The 23,924-nt window shown below is 43.8% G+C and overlaps 1 protein-coding gene across 1 annotated transcript in view; it reads left to right on the top strand.

The window, feature by feature from the left end:
• RBBP8NL (RBBP8 N-terminal like) overlaps positions 1–23,924 on the top strand; it is a 48,901-nt gene that overhangs the window by 9,181 nt on the left and 15,796 nt on the right. Inside the window, exons 2-9 of the mRNA XM_087720566.1 lie at positions 6,317–6,463; positions 6,675–6,717; positions 8,268–8,363; positions 12,274–12,386; positions 13,644–13,716; positions 18,790–18,944; positions 20,378–20,460; positions 23,638–23,801. Of these exons, the coding sequence (XP_087576692.1) occupies positions 6,397–6,463; positions 6,675–6,717; positions 8,268–8,363; positions 12,274–12,386; positions 13,644–13,716; positions 18,790–18,944; positions 20,378–20,460; positions 23,638–23,801 (794 nt within the window). The 5' untranslated portion in view covers positions 6,317–6,396. The remainder of the gene's footprint in view (positions 1–6,316; positions 6,464–6,674; positions 6,718–8,267; positions 8,364–12,273; positions 12,387–13,643; positions 13,717–18,789; positions 18,945–20,377; positions 20,461–23,637; positions 23,802–23,924) is intronic.

Raw genomic sequence — 23,924 nt, 5'->3', positions numbered from 1 at the left:
CTTAGAGTGTCCTCATTTTACTGACGTTGGGAGGATGGAAGGCTGAGTCAACCAGTCATCAACTCCTGGCAGTTGGCACAGTTAGCCTGCAATACTGCATTCTAACCACTGTGCCACCACGGCTCATGCATCATTTTCTTTCCTAGCTTCCATCATTTCCCCTTCCTTTCTGAAATTTACAAATAAGAGTGCCACTGTTTGTCCCACTATTCCTTTGGAGGAGACCTGTTCCACTAGGTAACATCTAATACAACATTCTAGCCTTCACTACGGCTCATCTTACCGACCTCGGAAGGATGGAAGGCTGAGTCAACCTTGAGCCCATCAGGATCGAGCCGCTGGCAGTCGGCAGAGTTAGCCTGCAATACTGCATTCCAACCACTGCGCCATCAGGGCTCCTATATCCTGCCTTGGTAAAATATGTATCTGCTTGAGCGGACCAGAGACGGGAGAGTGGCAGTCGGCATTCAGCATGCAGATAGTTCCTTGACTTACAACCATTTGTTAAGTGACAGCTCGAAGTTGCACCGGCACTGGAAAAAATGACTTATGTTGCAGCATAAGTCTGCAGCATGACTTATGTTGCAGCATAAGGAGCCGAGTGGCGCAGTGGTTAAATGCAGCACTGCAGGCTACTGCTAGATCAGCAGTTCAGCGGTTCAAATCTCACCGGCTCAGGGTTGACTCAGCCTTCCATCCTTCCGAGGTGGGTAAAATGAGGACCCGGATTGTTGGGGGCAATATGCTGACTCTCTGTAAACCGCTTAGAGAGGGCTGAAAGCCCTATGAAGCGGTATATAAGTCTACTGCTATTGCTATTGCTATTGCATCCCCATGGTCACGTGATCAAAATTTGGATCATAAATATCAGCTGGTTCATATTTATGACGGTGACGGCGTCCCAGGGTCACGAGATCACCTTTTGCGGCCTCCTGGCGAGCGAAGACAATGGGGAGGCCAGATTGACTCAACCACTGTATTATTATCTTGTGAGTTGGGATACACCATCCCAGGACTGAGTCTTGCTGAACCAGAAACACTGGAGTTGGTAGAATCTCTACTTGCGTTGTTGGAGAACTGGATTGTTCGGGGCAGATGTTGTTCTGTGTCTTTTCTTTCCCGGTTGGAGAAAAATCCAGCCAGTTTCACCGCCCTTGTTCCCCCGGTCTCCTACCTCTGGGAATGAATCTGGAAAACCTCATTTCCTCCTGGGAAATGGAGTTGTTTTCACTTCATTCCTTAGGATGGTGTTTCTCAACTTTGGCTCCTTTAAGGTAGGTGGACTTCAATTCCCAGAATTCCCCAGCCAACATGGCTGGCTGGGGAATTCTGGGAGTTGAAGTTCACAAGTCTTAAAGTGGCTAAGGTTGGCCTCCCATACTCTATAACAGTGACGGCTAACCTTTTTGTCAGCGTGTGCTGAAAGCGCATGCATGCGCGCAAAAGAGAAACCCGAAAACCAGCTGGCTGGTGGGCGGTGGGTGCGCATACGCGATGGAGCTGAGTTGGGGTGACGGCTGATGTGCTCGCAGAGAAGGCTCTGCGTGCCACCTATGGCACACCTGCCATAGGTTCACCATCATAACTCTATGACAATACACAAATGTTTCGTATTACTGTTTGTCATCTTTAGCAATAGCAATAGCAGATTTTTATATACCGCTTCATAGGGCTTTCAGCCCTCTCTAAGCGGTTTACAGAGTCAGCATATTGCCCCCAACAACAATCTGGGTCCTCATTTTACCCACCTCGGAAGGATGGAAGGCTGAGTCAACCCTGAGCCGGTGAGATTTGAACCGCTGAACTGCTGATCTAGCAGTCAGCTGAAGTGGCCTGCAGTACTGCACTCTACCCACTGCGCCACCTCGGCTCATCTTCTCGGAGAGCTCTGCCTGGTCATCGTTGGCCAATGAACACAAGACCTGAAAGCTGGGAGTCGAAATCCTCCTACCTTGAAGAGGCCAAGGTTGAGAAACGCTGCCTTAGAACATAGAATAATTGGGTTGAAAGGGACCTTGAAGGACATCCAGTCCAACCCCATGCCCATGGCAGTAGACATTATAATATACAATACAATACAATACAACACAATAGGAGAGTTGGAAGGGACCTTGGAGGTCTTCTAGTCCAACCCCCTGCCTAGGCAGGAAACCCTATACTGTTTCAGACAAATGGCTATCCAACATCTCTTTAAAGACTTCCAGTGTTGGAGCATCCACAACTTCTGGAGGCAAGCTGTTCCACTGATTAATTGTTCTAACTGTCTCCTCAGTTCTAAGTTGCTTCTCTCCTTGATTAGTTTCTACCCATTGCTTCTTGTTCTACCCTCAGGTGCTTTGGAGAATAGTTTGACTCCCTCTTCTTTGTGGCAGCCCCTGAGATATTGGAAGACTGCTATCATGTCTCCCCTAGTCCTTCTTTTCATTAAACTAGACTTATCCAGTTTCTGCAACTGTTCTTCATATGTTTTAGCTTTCACTCAGGTTGAAGAAACAGATTTGCCATCACTTGGAAATTCCGATTTAGTATTCAGGCCTTACAGTGTGGAGATACTTCGTGAAACCTCTGGCGGCGGTCCATGGATTGCAGGGAAGAAGTACCGGTGTGTATGTTTTATTAGAAGCTGATGTTAGACACTATTCCAGCTGTGCTATGATTAGAGATGGACAAGGCTGCTTCCTTGCATTGTTCAATTGAGCTTGGCAGGGGATCCCCCTGTAAACTTCCAGACATAATATAGTCCTGGGTTGTATAAACAGAGGCATAGAATCAAAAATCACGAGAAGTATGAGTGCCGCTTTATAAAACCCCAGGACGACCATGTCTGGAATACTGCAACCGATTGTGGTCACCCCATTACAAAAAAGATGTTGAGATTTTGGAAAAAGTTCGGAGAAGAGCAACTAAGATGATCAAAGGCCTGGAGATTAAAACATACGAAGAAGGGCAGTAGGATTTGGGTTTGACTAGTCTAGAGAAAAGAAGGACTAAGGGGGACATGATAGCAGTCTTTTGGTATTTGATGGGCTGCCACAAAGAAGAGGGGGTCAAATTATTCTCCAAAGCACCAGAGGGCAGGACAAGAAACTATGGATGGAAAGGAAACTAATCAAAGAGAGAAACAACCTGGAATTAAGGAGAAACTTCCAAACAGTGAGAACAATTAACCAGTGGCATGGCTTACACCTCCGGACATTGTGGGTGCTCTATCACTGAAAGTTTTTAAGAAGAGATTGGACAGTCACTTGTCTGAGATGGTGTAGACTCTCCTGCTTGAGCAGAGGGCTGGACTAGAAGATCTCCAAGGTACCTTCCAGCTCACTCACTCATTCATTCAAATTTCTCCTTAGTTCTAGGCTGAATTTCTCCTTGAATAGTTTCCACCTTATTTAATTAGATCAGTTGCTTCTTGTCCTGTCTTCAGGTCAGAGGTGGGTCTCAAAATCTGGTGCTACCGTTTTGCTCGTGCTCGTGTGATCGCTCTCGTGCGTGCACAACACTTCTGCGCATGCACAGAAGCATCCAGGCGGGTGAGTGGAGCCTCCCGCCGCCGCCACTACTGGTTCGGCTGATCCGTGCCAAACCGGCAACCCACCTTTGCTTCAGGTGCTTTGGAAAATGGGTTGACTTCCTCTTCTTTGTGGCAGCCCCTCAAAAACTATCTTGTCACGCTTAGGCCTTCTTTTCATTAAACTGTTGGAAGGAACGTCCTTCTGGGTTCAGTTCCAAGTGGGGAAAAAGACACTGGAAACATGGAGGCTGCTTGGAAAGATGGTTTAATGATGGACAGGATCAAATGGCTTGAGCTCCTGAACAGAAAAGGGGGATCACATGCTTCCAGATGTTGGGTGAAGAAGAAAAAAAAGACCCAGATGCTGGAAGTCCCTGGTTTTATGCCCTCTCTGGCCTTTGATCTTGTATTCTGATTGGTTGTCAGACTCCCATGGGGGCCATGCAGGGGCAACTCTCTGGGCTGTGTTTTGAGTCCAGGTTTGATTGAGCATCACTTCTTCCCAAGTGCCCTGTGGTGAGATGGGGAAAGGGTTAATACTATCATGCCTTAATCCCATCACCCTGGAGCTGAAGGGGGAGGTCTTTGTTATGTAGAATAGACAGTCTCAGGCCTTTTAATGGCCCATTGACAAAGGTGGAGGCTATTAAGAGTGAGTCTATTTCCTATCTAAAAACAAGTTTCTCCATTTCTGATCCACGGAAATATAATATTCTTCCTTTTCAATATTTCCCAGGATATTCCATTTTTCTAGAAGAGGGGTGGGTTTTAAAGTTTTAAAGTTTTGTATGTCTACAAAACTAGACATACCCAATTCCTGCAACTGTTCTTTATATGTTTTAGCTTCCAGTGCCCTAATCGTCTTTCTTGCTTTTCTCTGTGTGTCTGTATATTTTATCCAGCAATTCTCTTCATAAAATTGCACGTCATCTCTTTCTAAAGTCAGGGAAATCTGCCTGGGCAAATTAGCAGCCAAAGGAACTTTCCCAATTTAAGCTTTCTTTTTAACTTCCTTTACAAGTGGAGTTACTAAGCCTGCATGCCAACCACAGGTATTAATGCAATTTGAGCTTCCTGGAAAGATTTACTCTCCTGAAAGCTTTTCCCGTCAGATTCTGTCACGGGTCCTGAGCAGAGTTGGCTAAGCTTCAGAGTAGTATAATAAAACTTCTGGAAACTCCTTACGGAAATGAGACACTATGCAGTGGTCACGATAAATTAAGACTGATAGCTAAAGGACATCTGTGCAAATGCAGTAATCACCCGTGACGTTAGGTAATTTAGAATATAATCTATTTTCTTCCTGCAGCTTCCTACCATTGATTTGGGGCTATGAAAAATGCTATAAGGTACTCCCCTATAGGGAATAACAGCAATTCTCCAGGGGAACTAGGCAATATGCTTTATAGGTATATTAAACATTTAACTCTGTGGATCAGGTGTGTTATTTTTTATTTCCTATAAATAAAATTTAATTAACTTATTTCCTTTAAAACATAAAGCTGGACATAAAATATTCTATAAACCAAGTAAAATTGAAACATTATTGTATTGTATTGTATTGTATTGTATTGTATTGTATTGTATTGTATTGTATTGTATTACATTACATTACATTACATTACATTATATTATATTATATTAATTATATTGGAGGTCTTGGAGGTCTTCTAGTCCAACCCCCTGCCTAGGCAGGAAACCCTATACCGTTTCAGACAAATAGCTATCCAACATCTTCTTAAAGACTTCCAGTGTTGGGGCATTCACAACTTCTGGAGGCAAGCTGTTTCACTGATTAATTGTTCTCACTGTCAGGAAATTTCTCTTTAGTTCTAAGTTGCTTCTCTCCTTGATTCGTTTCCACCCATTGCTTCTTGTTCTACCCTCAGGTCCCTTGGAGAATAGTTTGACTCCCTCTTCTTTGTGGCAACCCCTGAGATATTGGAACGCTGCCATCATGTCTCCCCTAGTCCTTCTTTTCATTCAACTAGACATACCCAGTTCCTGCAACTATTCCTCATATATTTTAGCCTAGGCTTATTTTAGTGCACGTGCTCAAAAGCCTGATTGGAGTTATTATGCAGGGAGGTCTTATTTTCAGGGAAACAGAGTACATGATGGGTAGTTCTGGTGCAGCTGACCACATGAAGTTGAGAGTGCGTGGTTTTTATACCTTCTCTTGGGCTTTGCACTTGAGCTTCCTGTTCCTGTGCAAGAACATGTATTCTATTGGCTGCTGTGGGGCTATCCAGGGGTCATAGCTGAGGTTGTCTGAGCTCCCAGGTTTGGTTGAAGCTTGGCTGATGCAATGTCCTTAGAAGATTGTGCAATGTAGTGAGCTTTGTTGCTAAATGGCATTGGGTTTTATCCTACTATGTCCTGGAGGGTCATGTCCTATCATCCTGGAACTAAAGGCCTTTTGTTTTGTAGCTGGCCCAGTCTTTCTTAATGGCCAAAAAATATCTGTGGGGGGGCTATTAAGAAAGGTGGAGGCTGTCTCTTTCTGTCTCCAAGAGCATGTTCACTCTTCCTTTAGGGCAGTGTTTCTCAACCTTGGCGACTTTAAGTCCTGTGGACTTCAACTCCCAGAATCCCCCAGCCAGCATAGCTGGCTGGGGGATTCTGGGAGTTGAAGTCCACAGGACTTAAAGTCGCCAAGGTTGAGAAACACTGCTTTAGGGAAATGTAATATTCTGCTTTTTTAATATTTCTCAAAATATTTCATTCTTCTAGAAGGGGGATGGGTCTTCCCCCACCAGAAAGGTTTTTTTTTCTTTTTTCATCTCTAATTTTTTTTCCTCTTAGGTCAGAAGCTGAATGCTGTCAGAGGGAGAAAAGTGATCTGAAACCTACCTTTGACCCATCCATATGACAACAGAAGGAACATGGCCACGGAAAGTTTTGCGGAACTCTTGAACAGACTCAAGGAAACACATGAGAAAGAAGTCCAAGGTAAGAAAAGGTGTGTGTGTTTTTTTGTGTGTTTGTGCGCGCGCCTGATGATTGATTGGATGAACAGATTTGAGGCAGAGATGTTTTAAAATGTAAGAACCCGGTGAAAAAGTGGATGAAAAGCAGAACGACCCCTGATTTTTGTAGAGTTTGATCTTTTGTGACTGCGGCTTCACTCAAAAGGTCACGGATTATTTCTGAACTCTTCCAGGCCTGCAAACCAAACTGAATGAACTAACCAATGAGAAATGTCGGTGAGTAAAACAAATGCCATCTATTGGCCATGGGTTCTTGGACCTAAATTCTTTAGGATAAGACAGAATCGATTAAAATGTAAAATAAACTTTAAAATTCATATCTATCTATCTACCTACCTACCTACTTACTGATCATCCATCCATCCATCCATCCATCCATCCATCTATCTCTATCATCTATCATCTATCATCTATCATCTATCATCTATCATCTATCATCTATCATCTATCATCTATCATCTATCATCTATCATCTATCATCTATCATCTATCATCTATCATCTATCATCTATCATCTATCATCTATCTATCTATCTATCTATCTATCTATCTATCTATCTATCATCTATCTTTATTTATTTATTTATCTATCTGTAATCTATCTATCCATCCATCCATCCATCCATCTATATCTATTATCTATCTATCTATCTATCTATCTATCTATCTATCTATCTATCTATCTATCTATCATCTATCATCTATCTATCTTTATTTATTTATCTATCTGTAATCTATCTATCTATCTATCCATCCATCCATCCATCCATCCATCTCTATCTATCTATCTATCTATCTATCTATCTATCTATCTATCTATCTATCATCTATCTATCTATCTATCTATCTATCTATCTATCATCTATCTATCATCTATTATCCATCCATCTATCTATCTTTATTTATCTAACTATAATCTATCTTTCTATTATCTATCTATCTATCCATCCATCCATACACAGACACAGACACGTGTGTGTGTGTGTGTGTTGCATTTGTGCTGATAAATAAATATATAGAAACTATATAGAGACTATCTATATTAGTCTCCCTTTATTTATTTATCAGCACAAATGCAACACAAATGTAATAAGTCAACATAAAAAAATTCCTTTCTGCCTGGATGGCTGCCAGATGAGCCAATAGACAGAAAAGGGAAGCAGTATGCTCCCTCCCATATTTGGGCATACCAGGGGTTGTGACACAATATATGTCACAACCCCTGGTATGGTATGGTATTTTGTCTGGTATCTTCAGAGGGCTAAATCTGGACCAACTGCTTTTTGACTAATAGTTTGTTAAATAAACTACAATTGGCTGGTAAGCCATAAATAAGCCATAAATTACTGCTCACAAAGCCAGGGGGTGTGTATGTCAAGCCACATTTTGTTTAGCATGATGGGCAAACAATTTCTGTTTCCTGAGTACATATAGTCCTTGATTTACAACCATTTGTTTAGTGACTGTTTGAAGTTACAGTGGCACTGAAAAAATAATTTACTACTGATCCTCACACTAGTGACCATCACATTATCCTCACAGACACATGATAAAAATTTGGTTGCTTGGAAACCTGCATGTATTTACAATAGTTGCAGTGCCTCAGCAATGCAGCATTACAGTGGCTGCAATGGTCATAAGTGTGAAAAATGGTCACCTTTTTTCAGTGCTGTTGTAACTTCAAACGGTCACTAGGTGAACTGTCATACGTCGAGGACAACCTGTACTTTTCTTCTCTTCCTCCTTGTTCTTCTCCCTTGGATTAGGGACAACCAAAGAATTGAAGAGCTCTTTACCAAAAACCACCAACTGCGTGAACAACAAAAGGGACTTAAAGAAAATGTGAAGGTCTTGGAAAACAGGTAAATGGCTTCATTGTATTGTATTGTATTTATTTGTCTTGTATGCCGCCCACTCCCAAAGGACTCCGGGCGGCTCACAATAGACAAGGGAAGGGGGAAGACTAGACAAAGACAACACTTTAAAAACAAAACCACAACATTCACAATTTCCACGGGGCTGGATGTTTCACAGGCCCCCCCGGCCTGCTGGAGCAGCCAGGACTTGGTGGCTTTGCGGAAAGCCGGGAGGGTTGTAAGGGTCCGGATCTCGACAGGAAGATCATTCCAGAGGGCTGGAGCTGCAACAGAGAAGGCTCTCTCCCGGGGGGTCGCCAGCCGACATTGGCTGGCAGATGGAATCCGGAGGAGACCTAACCTGTGAGATCTGATCGGTCTATGGGAGGTAATCGGCATCCTGTCACAGGGGACATCTGCACAGGAGGGGAAGATGAAAAGTGTCAAGATATTGGCCACAACTGCACAACTAAACTTTTCTTCCATAAACATCGGGCAAGGTTAAACAAATACGGTAATCCAGGTTTGGCAAATTGTGTAAACCCAGTTAATCACATTGCATAACACAGTACTGTATATGTATACCATGTTTCCCTGAAAATAAGAGGTCTTATTTTATTTATTTATTTATTTATTGAATTTATATTGCCGCCTATTCACCAATGGTGACTCAAGGCGGCTTACAGAATAAAAGACCACATTTAAAACAATAAAAACTAACAAAAAGAATCAAATAAATTGGTTCCACCACAAATGCGCGAACGACAAAAGCGCGCCTGACTAAACCGCGGTGACAAAACCGCGCTGACAAAAGTGTGCCGACGAATGAGCGCTGAAGCGTGCCGACAACAGCGCGCCGACAGAAGCGCGCTGTAACCCTAACCCTAACCCTAACCCTAACCCTAACCCTAAACCTAACCCTAACCCTAAACCTAAACCTTAGCTTAACTTAAATCGCGCTTCTGTCGGCGCGCTTTTGTCGGCGCGCTGTTGTTGGCGCGCTTTTGACATCACGGTTTTAGCGCCGCGGTTTTGGCGGCGCGCTTTTGTCGTTCACGCATTTGTCGGGTCACGAAATAAATTAATATAGTACAATATAACAAAATCACCCCCAACATCCCACTCCTGGCGACAGCAGATCACACAAGCCATTTAATGGGCTCCATCCTGCTCTGGGTTCCCCAACTGGAAAAACATGTTGTTGTAGTAGCAAAATTCCAGTACTTGTACAATGTTTATTGCTCTACTTTCCAACAATTTTTCCTCCTCTATAGTTAGATATGCTGCTTTCTTTCTTCATGTAATTGTGACCAGGTCCACGATCCATTACTGGGAAGTTTACCTTGCTTACTTTTCTTTTGACACCCTCCCTTTTGCAAAATAAGCACTTGGCCTTATTTTCGGGGAGGTCTTATTATTTTTGAGGTGCAGGGGGCGGCGAGTGTGGTCACCTCATGGCTGCTGCTGTGTTGCAATATTTTCTGGGAGGGCTTAATTTAGGGCACGCGCTCAAAAGCCCAATTTGGCTTATTATCCAAGGAAGTCTTATTTTGGGGAAAACAGGGTAATAATCAATATAAGAGCATCACAATTCATACTGTATAATGAACATAATAACGCACGCACACATGTACTTTTAAAAGAAATCTCCATTGCTGACTGGGGACATGAGCTAGTTATTGAGATCTGTGCCTGTTTGATATGATTTCTGTTCTAGCGGAACTTGATTTTCAGGTTCCACCACAAAACCGCGGTCGACTTAAGCGCGCTCGACGAAACCGCGTACCTGACGTCATCACAGTGTGACGAAAAAAGCACGCTGTGAGCGCTAAAGCTAACATTAACCCCTAAACCTAAACCTAACCCCCCGAAACCTAACCCTAAACCTAACCCTTACCTTAACGTGAATCGGCTTGCTTTCAAAGCGCTTTTTAAAGCGCCCTTTTTTCTCAGCGGTTGCTGTTGTCGCGCTGCTGATGATGTCAGCGACGCGCTTTAATCGGGCGCGCTTTAGTGGACCGTGGTTTTGTCGTGCCACGGATTTTCAAGCACTCCATCCTGATGAGAAAAATGTGCATCAGGTTTAGAAAAGGGGAATGCAGAATGACAGAGTTGGAAGGGACCTTGAAGGTCTTCTAGACCAACCCGCTACTCGAGCAGAAGACCCTACATCTTCTGGACAAATGGTTGACAAACCTCTTCTTAAAAACCGCCATTAATAGAACACCCACAACTTCTGGAAGCAAGCCGTTCCACTGATTGTCTATGATTCTCAATCATCCAGGTCGTAATTGTCCCAAAGGTGCTTTTTCAAGAGGCAATCAAACTTTCTTTGCTTTTTATTTGAAGACGTTTTGCTTCTCAACCAAGAAGCTTCTTTAGCTTTGACCAGATGGTGGGGAATGGAAGGATTTATACTCCTTGCAGACAGTTGGTCATTTACCTTCTTTTATAGAGTAATTGAGGCCACTTGGAGGTTTATCTGTATTTTCAGAATCACCTGAGTGGTGTAAATGGATGTGGAGCTTTTTTGGAACTGTTGAAAAGGACTGTGTTGTAGACTGGAGATAGATAGTGTCCGCTGATTCCACTGATTAATTGCGACAGGAAATTTCTCTTTCATTCTACATCAGATTTCTCTTTGACAAGCTTCTATCTGTTACTTCTTCTCCTGTCCTCAGGTGCTTTGGAGAACAGGTTAACGCCCCCCCCCTTCTCTGTGACAGTCCCTCAAATATTGGAAGACTGCTGTCATGTCACCCGAAGTCCTTCTCTTCATTAGAATAGATATATTTAATTCATCATAAAGTTTAGCTCCCATCCCCCCCTAACCAATTTTGAAGCTTTGGGCCAAATAAATAATGATTCTGAAAATCCTGAGTCTAAAAATGGGCTGATGAAATATCTATCTATCTATCTATCTATCTATCTATCTATCTATCTATCTATCTATCTATCATCTATCTATCTATCTATCTATCTATCTATCTATCATTTATTTATTTATTTATTTATCAAACATGTACAAGATAACAAGTATAGGTATTAACATAAATATGAACAAAGGAAGTAAATACAGATAAATGAGGACACTAGACTAGACTAGACTAGACTAGACTAGACTAGAATAGAATAGAATAGAATAGAATAGAATAGAATAGAATAGAATAGGTATTAATGGAATGGAATCCTTTATTGGCCAAGTGTGATTGGACACACAAGGAATTTGTCTTTGGTGCATATGCTGTCAGTGTACATAAAAAGACAAGATACATCCGTCAAGAATCATAAAGTACCACACTTAATGATAGTCATGGGGTACAAATAAGCAATCAGGAAACAATCAATATCAATATGAATCGTAAGGATACAAGGGACAAAGTTACAGTCCTGCAGTCATAAGTGGGAGGAGATGGGTGATAGGGACGATAAGTAAGACAATAAGACAGGGACGGTAGGCATGCTGGTGCGCTTATGCTTGCCCCCTTTAGGGACCTCTTAAGAATGGGGGGGGGAGCTCCACAGTGGACAGTTTGAGATGGAAGCTGTGGTGGTGGGGGGGTTGAGGCTGTAACAATGGAGTCAGGTAGAGCAACTACCTCAAATATCCTTGGGGAAAAGAAGGAAGAATCACTGCCAAGATGGTCAGAGAACAGAAATTTGGGTCTGAGGCAGAAATGTAATTTGAAAAAGCGTCTCCCTGGTTTTCACAAAGATAAATGGAGGGAGGGAGGGAGGGAGGGCATTCAGATTTGCAAGATTTCTGTTATGTTAAGCTTACAATAAAAAATTATGACTTTGGTTTCCAAGTCTGGTCTACCTTGAAGTTCTGACACTTGATGTTGGTGCGGTACGTCTCCTCCCAGTTGGGTTTGCTACTCTAAAAACACCACCCTGCTATTTTAATTATTTGAAGGTTGCGAGCTGGGCTCTGCGACAGATGCCAAGTGACCCAAGAAGTTGCAAAGAAGAAGCAACATGAGTTTATGAAGGCCCATTTTCAAGGTCTTCAACACATCTTCATCCTAAGTGAGTTCCGCTAAGAAAGAGATTCCTAGAATAAGGGAAATGAGTCAAAATATGGGAGATCCTCGGGTTGAAAAAAATTCAAAGTTGCAAACTTTATACAATATATTTAGTATCAGAAACCAGTTTTTTTTCTTCTGATGCTGGAAAATGCCATTTCTTATATTGGAGTCATGGTGGCGCAGCGGTTAGAATGCAGTATTGCAGGCTCATTCTGTTGACTGCCATCTGCCAGCAATTCGGCAGTTCGATTCTGACCAGCTCAAGGTTGACTCGGCCTTCCATCCTTCCAAGGTGGGTAAAATGAGGAGCCAGATTGTTGGGAGCAATATGGTGACTCTGTAAACCGCTTAGAGAGGGCTGTAAAGCACTATAAAGCGGTATATAAATCTTAACTGCTATTGCTATACATGTAGACCTGGGGGTGTGGTTTGGTAGTTTTTCATTGTAAGTTTTGTGATGGATGAAAGAATGTTAGGTAGTTGGTGTGCCCACCTTTCTAATTGTCCATGTCCTCCTTTTGCTGTTTAGATACCTGGTAACCCTAGGTCTGTGACATACGTGTTCTCTTCTTTCTGTCTATAATCTTGACCCCCATCTCGGCCATTAAGTCCCAGAACATCTGGGCCGGCAGTCAAGAACTGGTGGTCCGTGGACTACTGGTGATCCGCGAGAAAATGTTGGCGGGCCACAGAAAAATCTTTGCATTTTTTTGTATTGCACTAAATCAGGGATCCTCAAACTATGGCCCCTGGGCCAAATACAGCCCGCCGAAGCAATTACTCCCGCTTGCTGAAGGGATGGGGTCCTTCAGGCACTTAGCTTGGCTGCCTGTTTAGCAGCTCTAGCCCCTCCCCCCCTCCCCGCGAATCCAGGCGCTTTAGTGAGCAGTGCACGCAACTTCGGCCGGGCTCCTTGAAAGACAGAGTTTGCTGGGGGGAGATTTAGCGGCCGGACTGGCTATAAGAGAAAGATTCATTCTTGGCTGTATTTGAGATTTCTAGCGGCCATGAACAGCAAACCTAGGGTTAACCCCAGGCACTTCTCTCCGCTAACAGGAGGTCAAGCTAAGTGCCTGAAGGACCCCATCCTGTCACTGATTCATATTAGTGGTCCACAGGATTTAAAATTATGAATTTAGTGGTCCCTGGTTGGTGGATTTAGTGGTGGAATGGTGATTTAATGGAAAGGTTGGTAACCCTTGATCTGGACGGCTGTGGAAAATTGAACTAATCCAACATTTTTCTCTTTCCATTCCAGCTAATGAACTGAATAAGCTGAGAGAGGAAAACAAGAGCCTGAAGGAAGATTTGAAGAGGTTATATGGCCCAGAGTAAGCTTTCCTAACTTTTATCGTTTGGTATTTGGGATACTTGGAAGTGAAACCAATATGGCCGCCTTCTCCATTGCAAAGGTGGGCTGTTCCAAAATGTCTTCCTCCTAGAAAGGTGGTACATCTTGGGAAAGGTCTGAGAAGCCTCTAGGTCTACTTGGCCAATTATCTATGGGGATTCTCAGTCATTCGGGCCCTGGTTGTCCCAAAGGTGCTTTTTTCAAGAGGCAACTGGACTTTCTGGTTTTTCTTTGAAGGCGTTTCACTTCTCCTCTCAAGAAGCTTCTTCAGCTCTGACCAGCTGGGGAATGGAAGGATTTACATTTCTTGTGACAGCAGGTTGCATTCTTTTAGCGGATTGTTAAGATCACCTGGAGGTTTATCTGTGTTCTCAGGTCACCTGAGTGGTACAAATTGGTGTGCAGTTTCAGCTCTGAACACAGGGAGTTCAAAGTGAGATGGATTTGAAAGATCTCAAGAGCTTTTGGTAGGCGTTGTGTTCCATTACCGGAGAAGAATGTGTCCCGGTTATTCTGAAAAGAGTTTGAGTCCTAACAGAAGTAGCAAAACCTGTGGTAGGACCATATATTTTTAGCCTGCAAGTGAGAACTTGCATAAAGTTTCCAAAATAGAGAAATCAAAGTTTAGCCACAAAGACATCTAGCAGATCAGAAAGGTTTTTACATCTTGGTATACATAGTCCTCAAATTACAACCATTTGGTTAGTGACTGCTAGAAGGTACAACTGCACTGAAAAAAGGAATTTTTTTCACACTTATGACCATTGCAGCATCCCCATGGTCACATAATCAAAATTCAGACACTCGGCAACTGGCACGCATGTATCACAGTTGCAGTGTCGTATCGTTTGATCAGCAAAGTCAATGGGGAAGCCAGATTCACTTAACAGCCAAGTTACCAACTTAACAACTGCCGTGATTCACCTAACAACTGGTCAAGAAAAGTCATAAAATGGGGCAAAACTCAACACCTATCTTGCTTAGCAACGGAAATTTGGGACTTAATTGTGGATGCCGGTCAACCTATCTCTAATTCTCTGCTGCAAGTTTGTCTAATGCAAGTATTTGAATTAGCGTTTAGCACACATTTGGCTTTCCTTTAACTATCTTGATAATGGGTTAAGTATAGATGGTTCTCTACTTACAACCACTTGATTAACAACTGTTCGAATTTACAACAGCATTCAAAGAATGACTTGAAATGTCAAGTCAAATGACTTGAAAAAGTGACAGTTTCACACTTACACCCATCGCAGCCAGCATACTCACACGACTTCACCTCGCCCTCCCCTTGCTTTTGGCGCACGATGGCACGGTGGACCCGTTTCTCGACCTCCCCAGGCTCCAGAGACTTTCTAGGAGCCTCCCAGGCCCTCCAGAGGCTGGAATCGGCCCATTTTCCGACTTCCGGTTTGCATGTTGGGCCGTATTTCTGATTCTAGAGGCTTACAAGTGAAGCTGTTCAAAGACCGTTCAAAGTTACAACGGCACTGAAGAAAGGGACTCATGGCCATTGCAGCATCCCCATGGTCATATAATCAAAATTTGCATGTTTGGCAACTGGCTCAGATTTATGACGGTTGCAGTGTCCCAGGGGGGGGTCATGGAATCCCCTTTTGTGACTTTCTGTCAGGCAAAGTCAACGGGGAAGCCAGATTCGCTTAACAACTGGGTTACTAACTTATCGCCTGCAGCGATTCGCTTAACAGCTGGGGCAAGAAATGTCATAAAATGGAGCAGAACTCCCTTAACAAATGCCCTCCCTTAACAACAGAAATGATGGGCTCGATTGTGGTCGTAAGTCGAGGGCTACCTATATTCTATGTTCTGTGTACTAGAAAGTAACTTCAACTATCAGCAGATGGCACTATTGCTGTATTTACATATAGCACCGGAAAGTCTGAAATGTAAATTTGGGATGAAAGAAAGTGTTCCTGATTATCAGATTACACAGATTAACAAGAGTTGGGAGGGACCTTGTAGGTCATCTAGTCCAACCCACCCAAGCAGGAGACCCTACACCATTTCTGACAAATGGCAGTCCAGTCTCTTCTTGAAAGCTTGCAGTGATGAAGTTCCCACAACTTCTGAAGGCAACTTCTGTTCCGTTGGTTGATTGCTCTCAGAAAATTTCTCCTTATTTCCAGGTTGCTTGTCTCCTTGATTAAAAAAAGATGTTGAGACTTTAGAAAAAGGGCAGAGAAGAGCAATAAAGATGATTAGGGGACTGAAGGCTAAAACATATGAAGAAGGGTTGCAGAAACTGGGCATGGCTAATCTAGTGAAGAGATGGACAAGGGGAGAAAGGATAGCAGTGTTCCAATAACAGATAACAGAGTTGGAAGGAACCTTACAGGTAATTTGTAATTTAATTTGTAATTTTAATAGATTTGTATGCAGCCCAATCCCAAAGGACTCCGGGCGGCTTACATAAAAACAATTTAAAAAGTATTAAAAAAGATTAAAAACACGAGACAGAACGACTTAAAAACAGAAACACAACATGCACTCAGTTGTAATGGGGCTGAAGCTCCATTGGTCATCTAGTCCAACCCTCCTGCCCAAGCAGGAAACCCTACACCATTTCTGACAGATGGCAGTCCAATCTCTTCTTGAAAACCTCCAGTGATGAAGCTCCCACAACTTCTGTTCCACCACTGTCAGGAAATTCTTCCTTACTTCTATGTTGGTTTCCATCCATTGTTCCTTGTCTGGCCTTCCGATGCTTTGGAGAATAGCTTGGCCACCTCCTCTCTGACCAAATAAAGTGTTCCTGATTATCAAGCTTGTTTTGTACTGAATTTGATCCCAGGCCCCTCCGCTCTAAGTGAGGCTAGTGAGAAAACAGCTGGCCTTTCAAGGGCCTCTCAAGGATAAAACCAAAACAAGATCCTCCTTCATTGGGAGTTGCAGTTGATCCCTTTGGAATGAATGGGGAAGGGCACAAATTGGATCACTCAAGCAGGGACCTTGCATAGGCCTTTCGTGCAGTGGTGAAATTAATATTTTTTTACTACCGGTTCTGTGGGCATGGCTTGGTGGGCGTGGCAGGGGAAGGATACTGCAAAATCTCCATTCCCTCCCCACTCCAGGGGAAGGATACTGCAAAATCCACATTCCCTCCCCACTCCAGGGAAAGGATACTGCAAAATCCACATTCCCGCCCCGCTCCAGGGGAAGGATACTGCAAAATCCACATTCCCTCCCCACTCCAGGGGAAGGATATTGCAAAATCCACATTCCCTCCCCACTCCAGGGGAAGGATACTGCAAAATCCACATTCCCTCCCCACTCCAGGGGAAGGATACTGCAAAATCCACATTCCCTCCCCACTCCAGGGGAAGGATACTGCAAAATCCACATTCCCTCCCCACTCCAGGGGAAGGATACTGCAAAATCCACATTCCCGCCCCACTCCAGGGGAAGGATACTGCAAAATCCACATTCCCTCCCCACTCCAGGGGAAGGATATTGCAAAATCCACATTCCCGCCCCACTCCAGGGGAAGGATACTGCAAAATCCACATTCCCTCCCCACTCCAGGGGAAGGATATTGCAAAATCCACATTCCCTCCCCACTCCAGGGGAAGGATACTGCAAAATCCACATTCCCTCCCCACTCCAGGGGAAGGATACTGCAAAATCCACATTCCCTCCCCACTCCAGGGGAAGGATACTGCAAAATCCACATTCCCTCCCCACTCCAGGGGAAGGATACTGCAAAATCCACATTCCCTCCCCACTCCAGGGGAAGGATACTGCAAAATCCACATTCCCGCCCCACTCCAGGGGAAGGATACTGCAAAATCCACATTCCCTCCCCACTCCAGGGGAAGGATATTGCAAAATCCACATTCCCTCCCCACTCCAGGGGAAGGATATTGCAAAATCCACATTCTCTCCACACTCCTGAGGGAAGGATACTGCAAAATCTCCATTCCCACCCCACTCTGTGGCCAACCAGAGGTGGTATTTGCCGGTTTGGGATATTATGCATGGCCAAAATTTAATGCAACTTTACAAGACGATGCATTATTTGGACCGTGTTAAATGTTTAGTTTTTTAAAAAAAAAATCTGTAATTTGAGGAAATGCCGGCTCCTTTCTAGAACATAAAGAGTGCCCATACCTGCATGTGATTGTCCTGTTTTAAAAACAATCCCATATCATGCTCTTCAGCATTTAACACAGAAAAATAGAGATCCCTTATCACTGGACAAGACCTTGAAAAATGTCCTATTATGCTCCTTCATAAATACTTATACAGCTGATAGATGACGAGGAGGAGGAGGAAGAGGAAGAGGAGGAGAACTACAATGTTATCTAGTTAGATAATGAAATGTCTGTAAGAAAACAACCAAATTCAGGGAGCATTAAGTACCCCATAAGTATAGAACTAATATAAGAGTTCCCCTGAGCTATTACAGGAATTTGTAGGTACAGGTAGTTGAACCCAAAATTTATGTTGCTGAGCAAGACAGTTTTTAAGTGATTTTTGCCCTATTTTACAACTTGTCTTGCCACAATGGTTAAGCAAACCACTGCAATTGTGAAATCAGTAACACGGTTTTAAAGTGAATCTCTTTTCTCCATTGACTTTTTACTGCATGCAATCAATCAATCAATCAATCAGAATGGAGCTGGAAGGGGCCTGGGAGGTCTTTTAGTCCAACCCTCTGCTCAAGCAGGAGACCCGATACTATTTCATAAAAGTCTCTTCTTAAAACCTCCAGCGATGGTGCACCCACAACTTCGGATGACAAACTCTTCCACTGGTTCATGGTCCTCACTGTTAGGAAGTTTCTCCTTAATTCCAGATTGCTTCTCTCCTTGATTAGTTCCCATCCATTGTTTCTTGCCTTGCCTTCTGGGGCTTTGGAAAATACGTTGACCCCGTCCTCTTTGTTCTCAAATCGCCCAGTGCTTCTGATTTTTTTCCCCCCATGTCTCGCATGGGCTTTTTATAAAAGCCCATGCGAGCCATTCAGACAGATGCCTTTAAACCCTCTCTTGTTTCATCTTTGTTTTCGTTTGTTTCCTTTGTGTGGCAACAGGGACAGGCCGAAAACTTTGAAAGCGCAGACCAGAGAAGGAAACTTCATCCCAGGCGTGTCTTTGTCTCTCCTCTCCAGCCGAAGCAGGAAACCAAGTGTCGGGAAAAACGTGAGCCCAGAAACAGAAGACGAGTATCCCGAGCCGCTGGAAGGAGGCACGTTCTCCTGCAACTGGGCCCAGTTGGCTCTTCAATCCATTCTAGATCAGGAACCTAGCAGAACCTCCAGCAGCAGAGAGATGCTACCTTAGGATATCTAGTTCCCTGTTTTTCACATCAGGGAGCCCAGATTTAAGTCTCTCCATCAGGAAATGCTGGGGGAAACCATGCCCTGTTGTTCTCAACTGGAGAGATAGATGTAGTCCCAGGGGTGGGTTCTGGCTTCTTTTACTGCCAGTTCGCTCAGGGATGCACTCATGGGCACATGCCTGATTTGCAAGTGCTTGATGCGCGCTATGCACACATGCACAGAAGTAAAAAATTGCTTCTGCGCATGCGCAGAATAAAAAAACAAGATGGCGGCGTTTATGGTGCCGTCGATAGAACCGGTTCGGGTGCGTGGGTGGCCAAGTTATTACCTACGTGGAAGAACCGGTCCGAACTGGTAGGAACTCATCTCTTTGTAGTCCTCTACTTACAACCATTCATTTAGTGACCATTTGAAGTTACATAGGGCACTGGGAAAAGTGACTTATGGCCGGCCTTCGCACTTACAACCATTGCAGAATTCCCACGGTCGTGTGATGAAAATGTATTTATTTTCTTCAAATGTATCATTTATTTTTATTTTATTATTTTACTAATTAAATGTATATGCCCCCCGTCTGGCAGTCACGTGATTCTGGGTAGCTTACAACATGCCAAATTTGGGTGTTTGGCAACTGGCCTGTATTTATGATGGTTGCAGCTGACTTCCCACAGACGAAGTCAAAGGGAGAAGCCAGATTTGCTTAACGACCACATGGTTCGCTTAATAACTGCAGCGATTCGTTTAACAACCGTGGCAAAAAAAAGAGAGATAAAAATCAGGCATGACTCATTCAACGACCATCCTGCTTTGCAATGGAAATTCGAATCCCGATGGTCATAAGGCGAGGACTACCACTCCTGAGCCAAAGGGTTCCATTGTACTTAGTGCCTTAGTGACATGAGCCGAGGTGGCGCAGTGGTTAGAGTGCAGTACTGCAGGCCACTTCAGCTGACTGCTAACTGCAGTTCGGCGGTTCAAATCTCACCGGCTCAAGGTTGACTCAGCCTTCCATCCTTCCGAGGTGGGTAAAATGAGGACCCAGACTGTGGGGGCGATATGCTGACTCTGTAAACCGCTTAGAGAGGGCTGAAAGCCCTATGAAGTGGTATATAAGTCGAACTGCTATTGCTATTGCCTTCCCAATGGATTGGGGACTAAAACTCCCAGCATTTCCAGCATTTCTTACGGGTGGTCATGTTGGTTAGCAATTTTAAGGACTGGATTCTCAGTGGATCCAGAGAGAACCAGGTCGGAAAGGATAGTCTGCAGTTTAAGAAGAGAAACGTCTCCACTTGTAAGCACTACATCATCTGAAATAAATGTTTTTTTCTTGTTACAGATGAGTCTCCGGAACACAGGCTTTCTCCAGAAAGCAGAATCTCCCCTAACATCCTCCTCCACGGAGACCATGCTCTGGATATGGTAAACTATTTCCTGTCTAAGCTTAGTCTTTTTTTGTTGTGGACTGCCAGCAGAGCAGATTCGGACAGTGAGGAGGTTGGGGAGGAACATGGGCCAGTCTTGGAGTTTAGGCCTGATGAGGGCTCTGCACTGGAGGAAGAGAAGGGGCCAGGACCACCAGCTGCCTTTGGAGTCAAACATCAATTGGGGCAGAAGAACAGCTGGAGCCTGTTCCCAATGTGTGCATGCCAGATGAAAGGAACAGCTAAGGAACAAGGGTCGACTTGGGAGTAAGGTGGATAGTGAATGGCCCCTCCCATAGGGAATAAAAGAGGAGCAAAAGGGGAAGGGAATTTGCAGGAGACAATTCATTCCTGCATCCTGGCCAAGTATTGCAGCATCTGAAAGATATCGGCCTGGCCACTCTCCAAGTCTGCGAGACCGTCTTCTGCCACATACCTCCCTCAGACCAATAAGATTGCACAAGATGGGCCTTCTCCGGGTGCCGTTAGCGGGACAATGCCGACTGGCGACGCCTAGGAGTAGGGCCTTCTCTGTTGCCGCTCCGGCCCTGTGGAATGAGCTGCCCCCTGAGATCTGGGCCCTACCCACTCTCATGGCCTTTCGCAAAGCCATTAAAACCTGGCTTTTCCGGCAGGCTTGGGGCTGTTGACCCCTTGATTGAGGTCCAGCCCCCTCCTGATTGGGTGTTTGTTGTGTTTCCCTTTTTAACCTTGTTGTGTCCAATTGTTTTTAATAATTCTTTTTAATCTTTTTTCATTTCTTTAAGCCGCATGGAGTCCTCCGGGATTGGGCGGCATAGAAATTTAATAAATGATGATGATGATGATGATGATGATGATGATGATGATGATGATGATGAATGATTTTTGCCTTCCCTCCTCACATTTGATTCTTGACATTGGGTTAGTTGGAAACAATTTATGGCTGTGATGGTGCAGTGGTTAGAATGCAGTATCAACCTTGGGGCTCATTGTGCTGACTGCCAGCAGTTTGGCAGTTCGATCCTGACCGGCTCAAGGTTGATATAGCCTTCCATCCTTCCGAGGTCGGTAAAATGAGGACCCAGATTATTGGGGGCAATAGGCTGACTCTGTAAACCGCTTAGAGAGGACTGTAAAGCACTGTGAAGCGGTATATAAGTCTAAGTGCTACAGCTATTGCTACTGGGCACTTCACAATTGGCTTGAAATTAGGAAAGTTGGGGTTAAGTTATATAGTATCAGAAACAAGTCTTTCTGATGCTGGAAAATGTCAATTCTTATATTATAGCCATGGTTAGAATGCAATATTGCAGGCTGCTGACTGCCGTCTGCCAGCAATTCGACAGTTCAATTTTAACTGGCTCAAGGTTGACTCAGCCTTCCATCCTTCTGAGGTCAGTAAAATGAGGGCCCAGATTGTTGGGGCCATGATGCTGACTTTGTACACCGCTCAGAGACGGCTAAAGAGCACCTTGAAGCAATATATAAGTCTAAGTGCTATTGCTATTACGATAGAATCAGAGTTGTCTAACTTTGACAACTTTAAGACGTGTGGACTTCAACTCCCAAATTCCCCAGGATTTAAAGTCACCAAGGATGGACAACCTGAAGGCTAGATAAAGTGAGAGAAATAATCAGGTCACAGCCTCCTTGTAAAAATGTTGACTTTTTGCCCAAATTATTAATCCTATATTTAATAAGCAATTGTGTTTAATATTCTATTTTATACAAGCTGGAGAATCTGGCTTGACGTGTTCCGGGATTACTCTTTCAACTGCAGCCTTCAAAGTGATCTATTTATAATATATGTTTGTCATGAGTAGATCTCCATGGACCTTTCCAATTTAATGGCTCTGTTCCGACTTGCTTAATTGGGTCACTTGGGAGAGAATGTATTGTAGGAACAGCAAAACTGGGTTAATTAACTGACCCAGTTAACCACTGTAGTCCCAGAGGGTTATTTTTAACCCATAGTGGACCCCGGCATATCCCAAGGGTTACACTCGTCCCAAAAGGGAGACCTGCCAACCAGCTGACCCATTTTGCATTCTCAGCCTCTTTTTCTTGAAGACCTGGGGGGAGGGGGGGATGAAAAATTAACCCTTGCCATTCCAGAACTCATCACCAGGGGCTGGTACCATAGAACACGGCGTTCTGATTGGCTGCAGCGTCTACGCCCAATTGGAAAGAAGGAATTAATTATTTAGCTAGCTAGATATATCTAGTTATCTAGCTGTTATTTACCTACCTCATCTATCATCTATATATTTTTATCCATCCATCCACTCATCTATATCATCTATTTATTGATCTATTTAGCTCTATACATCTATTTTAATAATGTGTCTATCTATCTGTCTGTCTATCTGCTTGTCAGCATCCTATTATCTATCTGTTTATTTATCTGCCGTATCTACCATATCTATCTACCATATCTATCTACCATATCGATCTATCTATCTATCTATCTATCTATCTATCTATCTATCTATCTATCTATCTATCTATCTATCTATCTATCTATCTACCTACCTACCTACCTACCTACCTATCTATCCATCTATATATCTATCCATCTATCTATCTCCATCCATCCATATCTTATCCATCTGTGTGTGTGTGTCCCCATCTGTCTGTCTATCTACCTATCTATCCATCCATCCATATCCTATCCATCTCTCTCTCTGTGTGTCTGTCTGTCTGTCTATCTATCTATCTATCTATCTATCTATCTATCTATCTATCTATCTAACTATCTATCTATCATCCATCCATATCCCATCCCTCTGTGTCCGTCCATCCGTCCGTCCGTCCGTCCATCCATCCATCCATCCATCCATCCATCCATCCATCCATCCATCCATCTATCTATCTATCTATCTATCTATCTATCTATCATCCATCCATATCCCATCCCTCTGTGTCCGTCCTTCCGTCTGTCCGTCCGTCCGTCCGTCTATCCATCCATCCATCCATCCATCCATCCATCCATCCATCCATCCATCCATCCATCCATCCATCCATCCATCTATCTATCTATCTATCTATCTATCTATCTATCTATCTATCTATCACCAAGGACCCCATAATTCAATTCTAAGCTAGAGATATTATCTTCTATCAGTCCATTGAAGTCCCAAAATTTGAAATTTTCTTGTCCTCACTTATTCCTCTCATCCGTCTCTGTTCTTAGAGCTCTCAGAAGAGGGTCAACCAATTTCAAGAAACCATTGAGCTGATGAGAACCGGATCCCGAACCTCCTCGCAAGAAAGAGATTACCCAGGCAGTGGCTCCCCACCCCTTACAAGCAAAACACCACCATCTCCTCATTGCGATCAAAGTCTCAGTCTTGAAGCGTAAGTAGTTATCCCTCCAACACTACCTCAGCGGCGCAGTGGTTAGAATGCAGTACTGCAGGCTACTTCTGCTGATTGCCAGCTGCCTGCTATTTGGCAGCCGAGCCTGGAGGAGCCGTTTTC

The sequence above is a fragment of the Thamnophis sirtalis genome, unplaced genomic scaffold (assembly GCF_051295495.1).
Source record: "Thamnophis sirtalis isolate CommonGarterSnake01/CBP01778 unplaced genomic scaffold, rThaSir2_p1.2 scaffold_7, whole genome shotgun sequence".
Taxonomy (NCBI): domain Eukaryota; kingdom Metazoa; phylum Chordata; class Lepidosauria; order Squamata; family Natricidae; genus Thamnophis; species Thamnophis sirtalis.
This window is presented reverse-complemented; position numbering and strand designations above follow the sequence as displayed.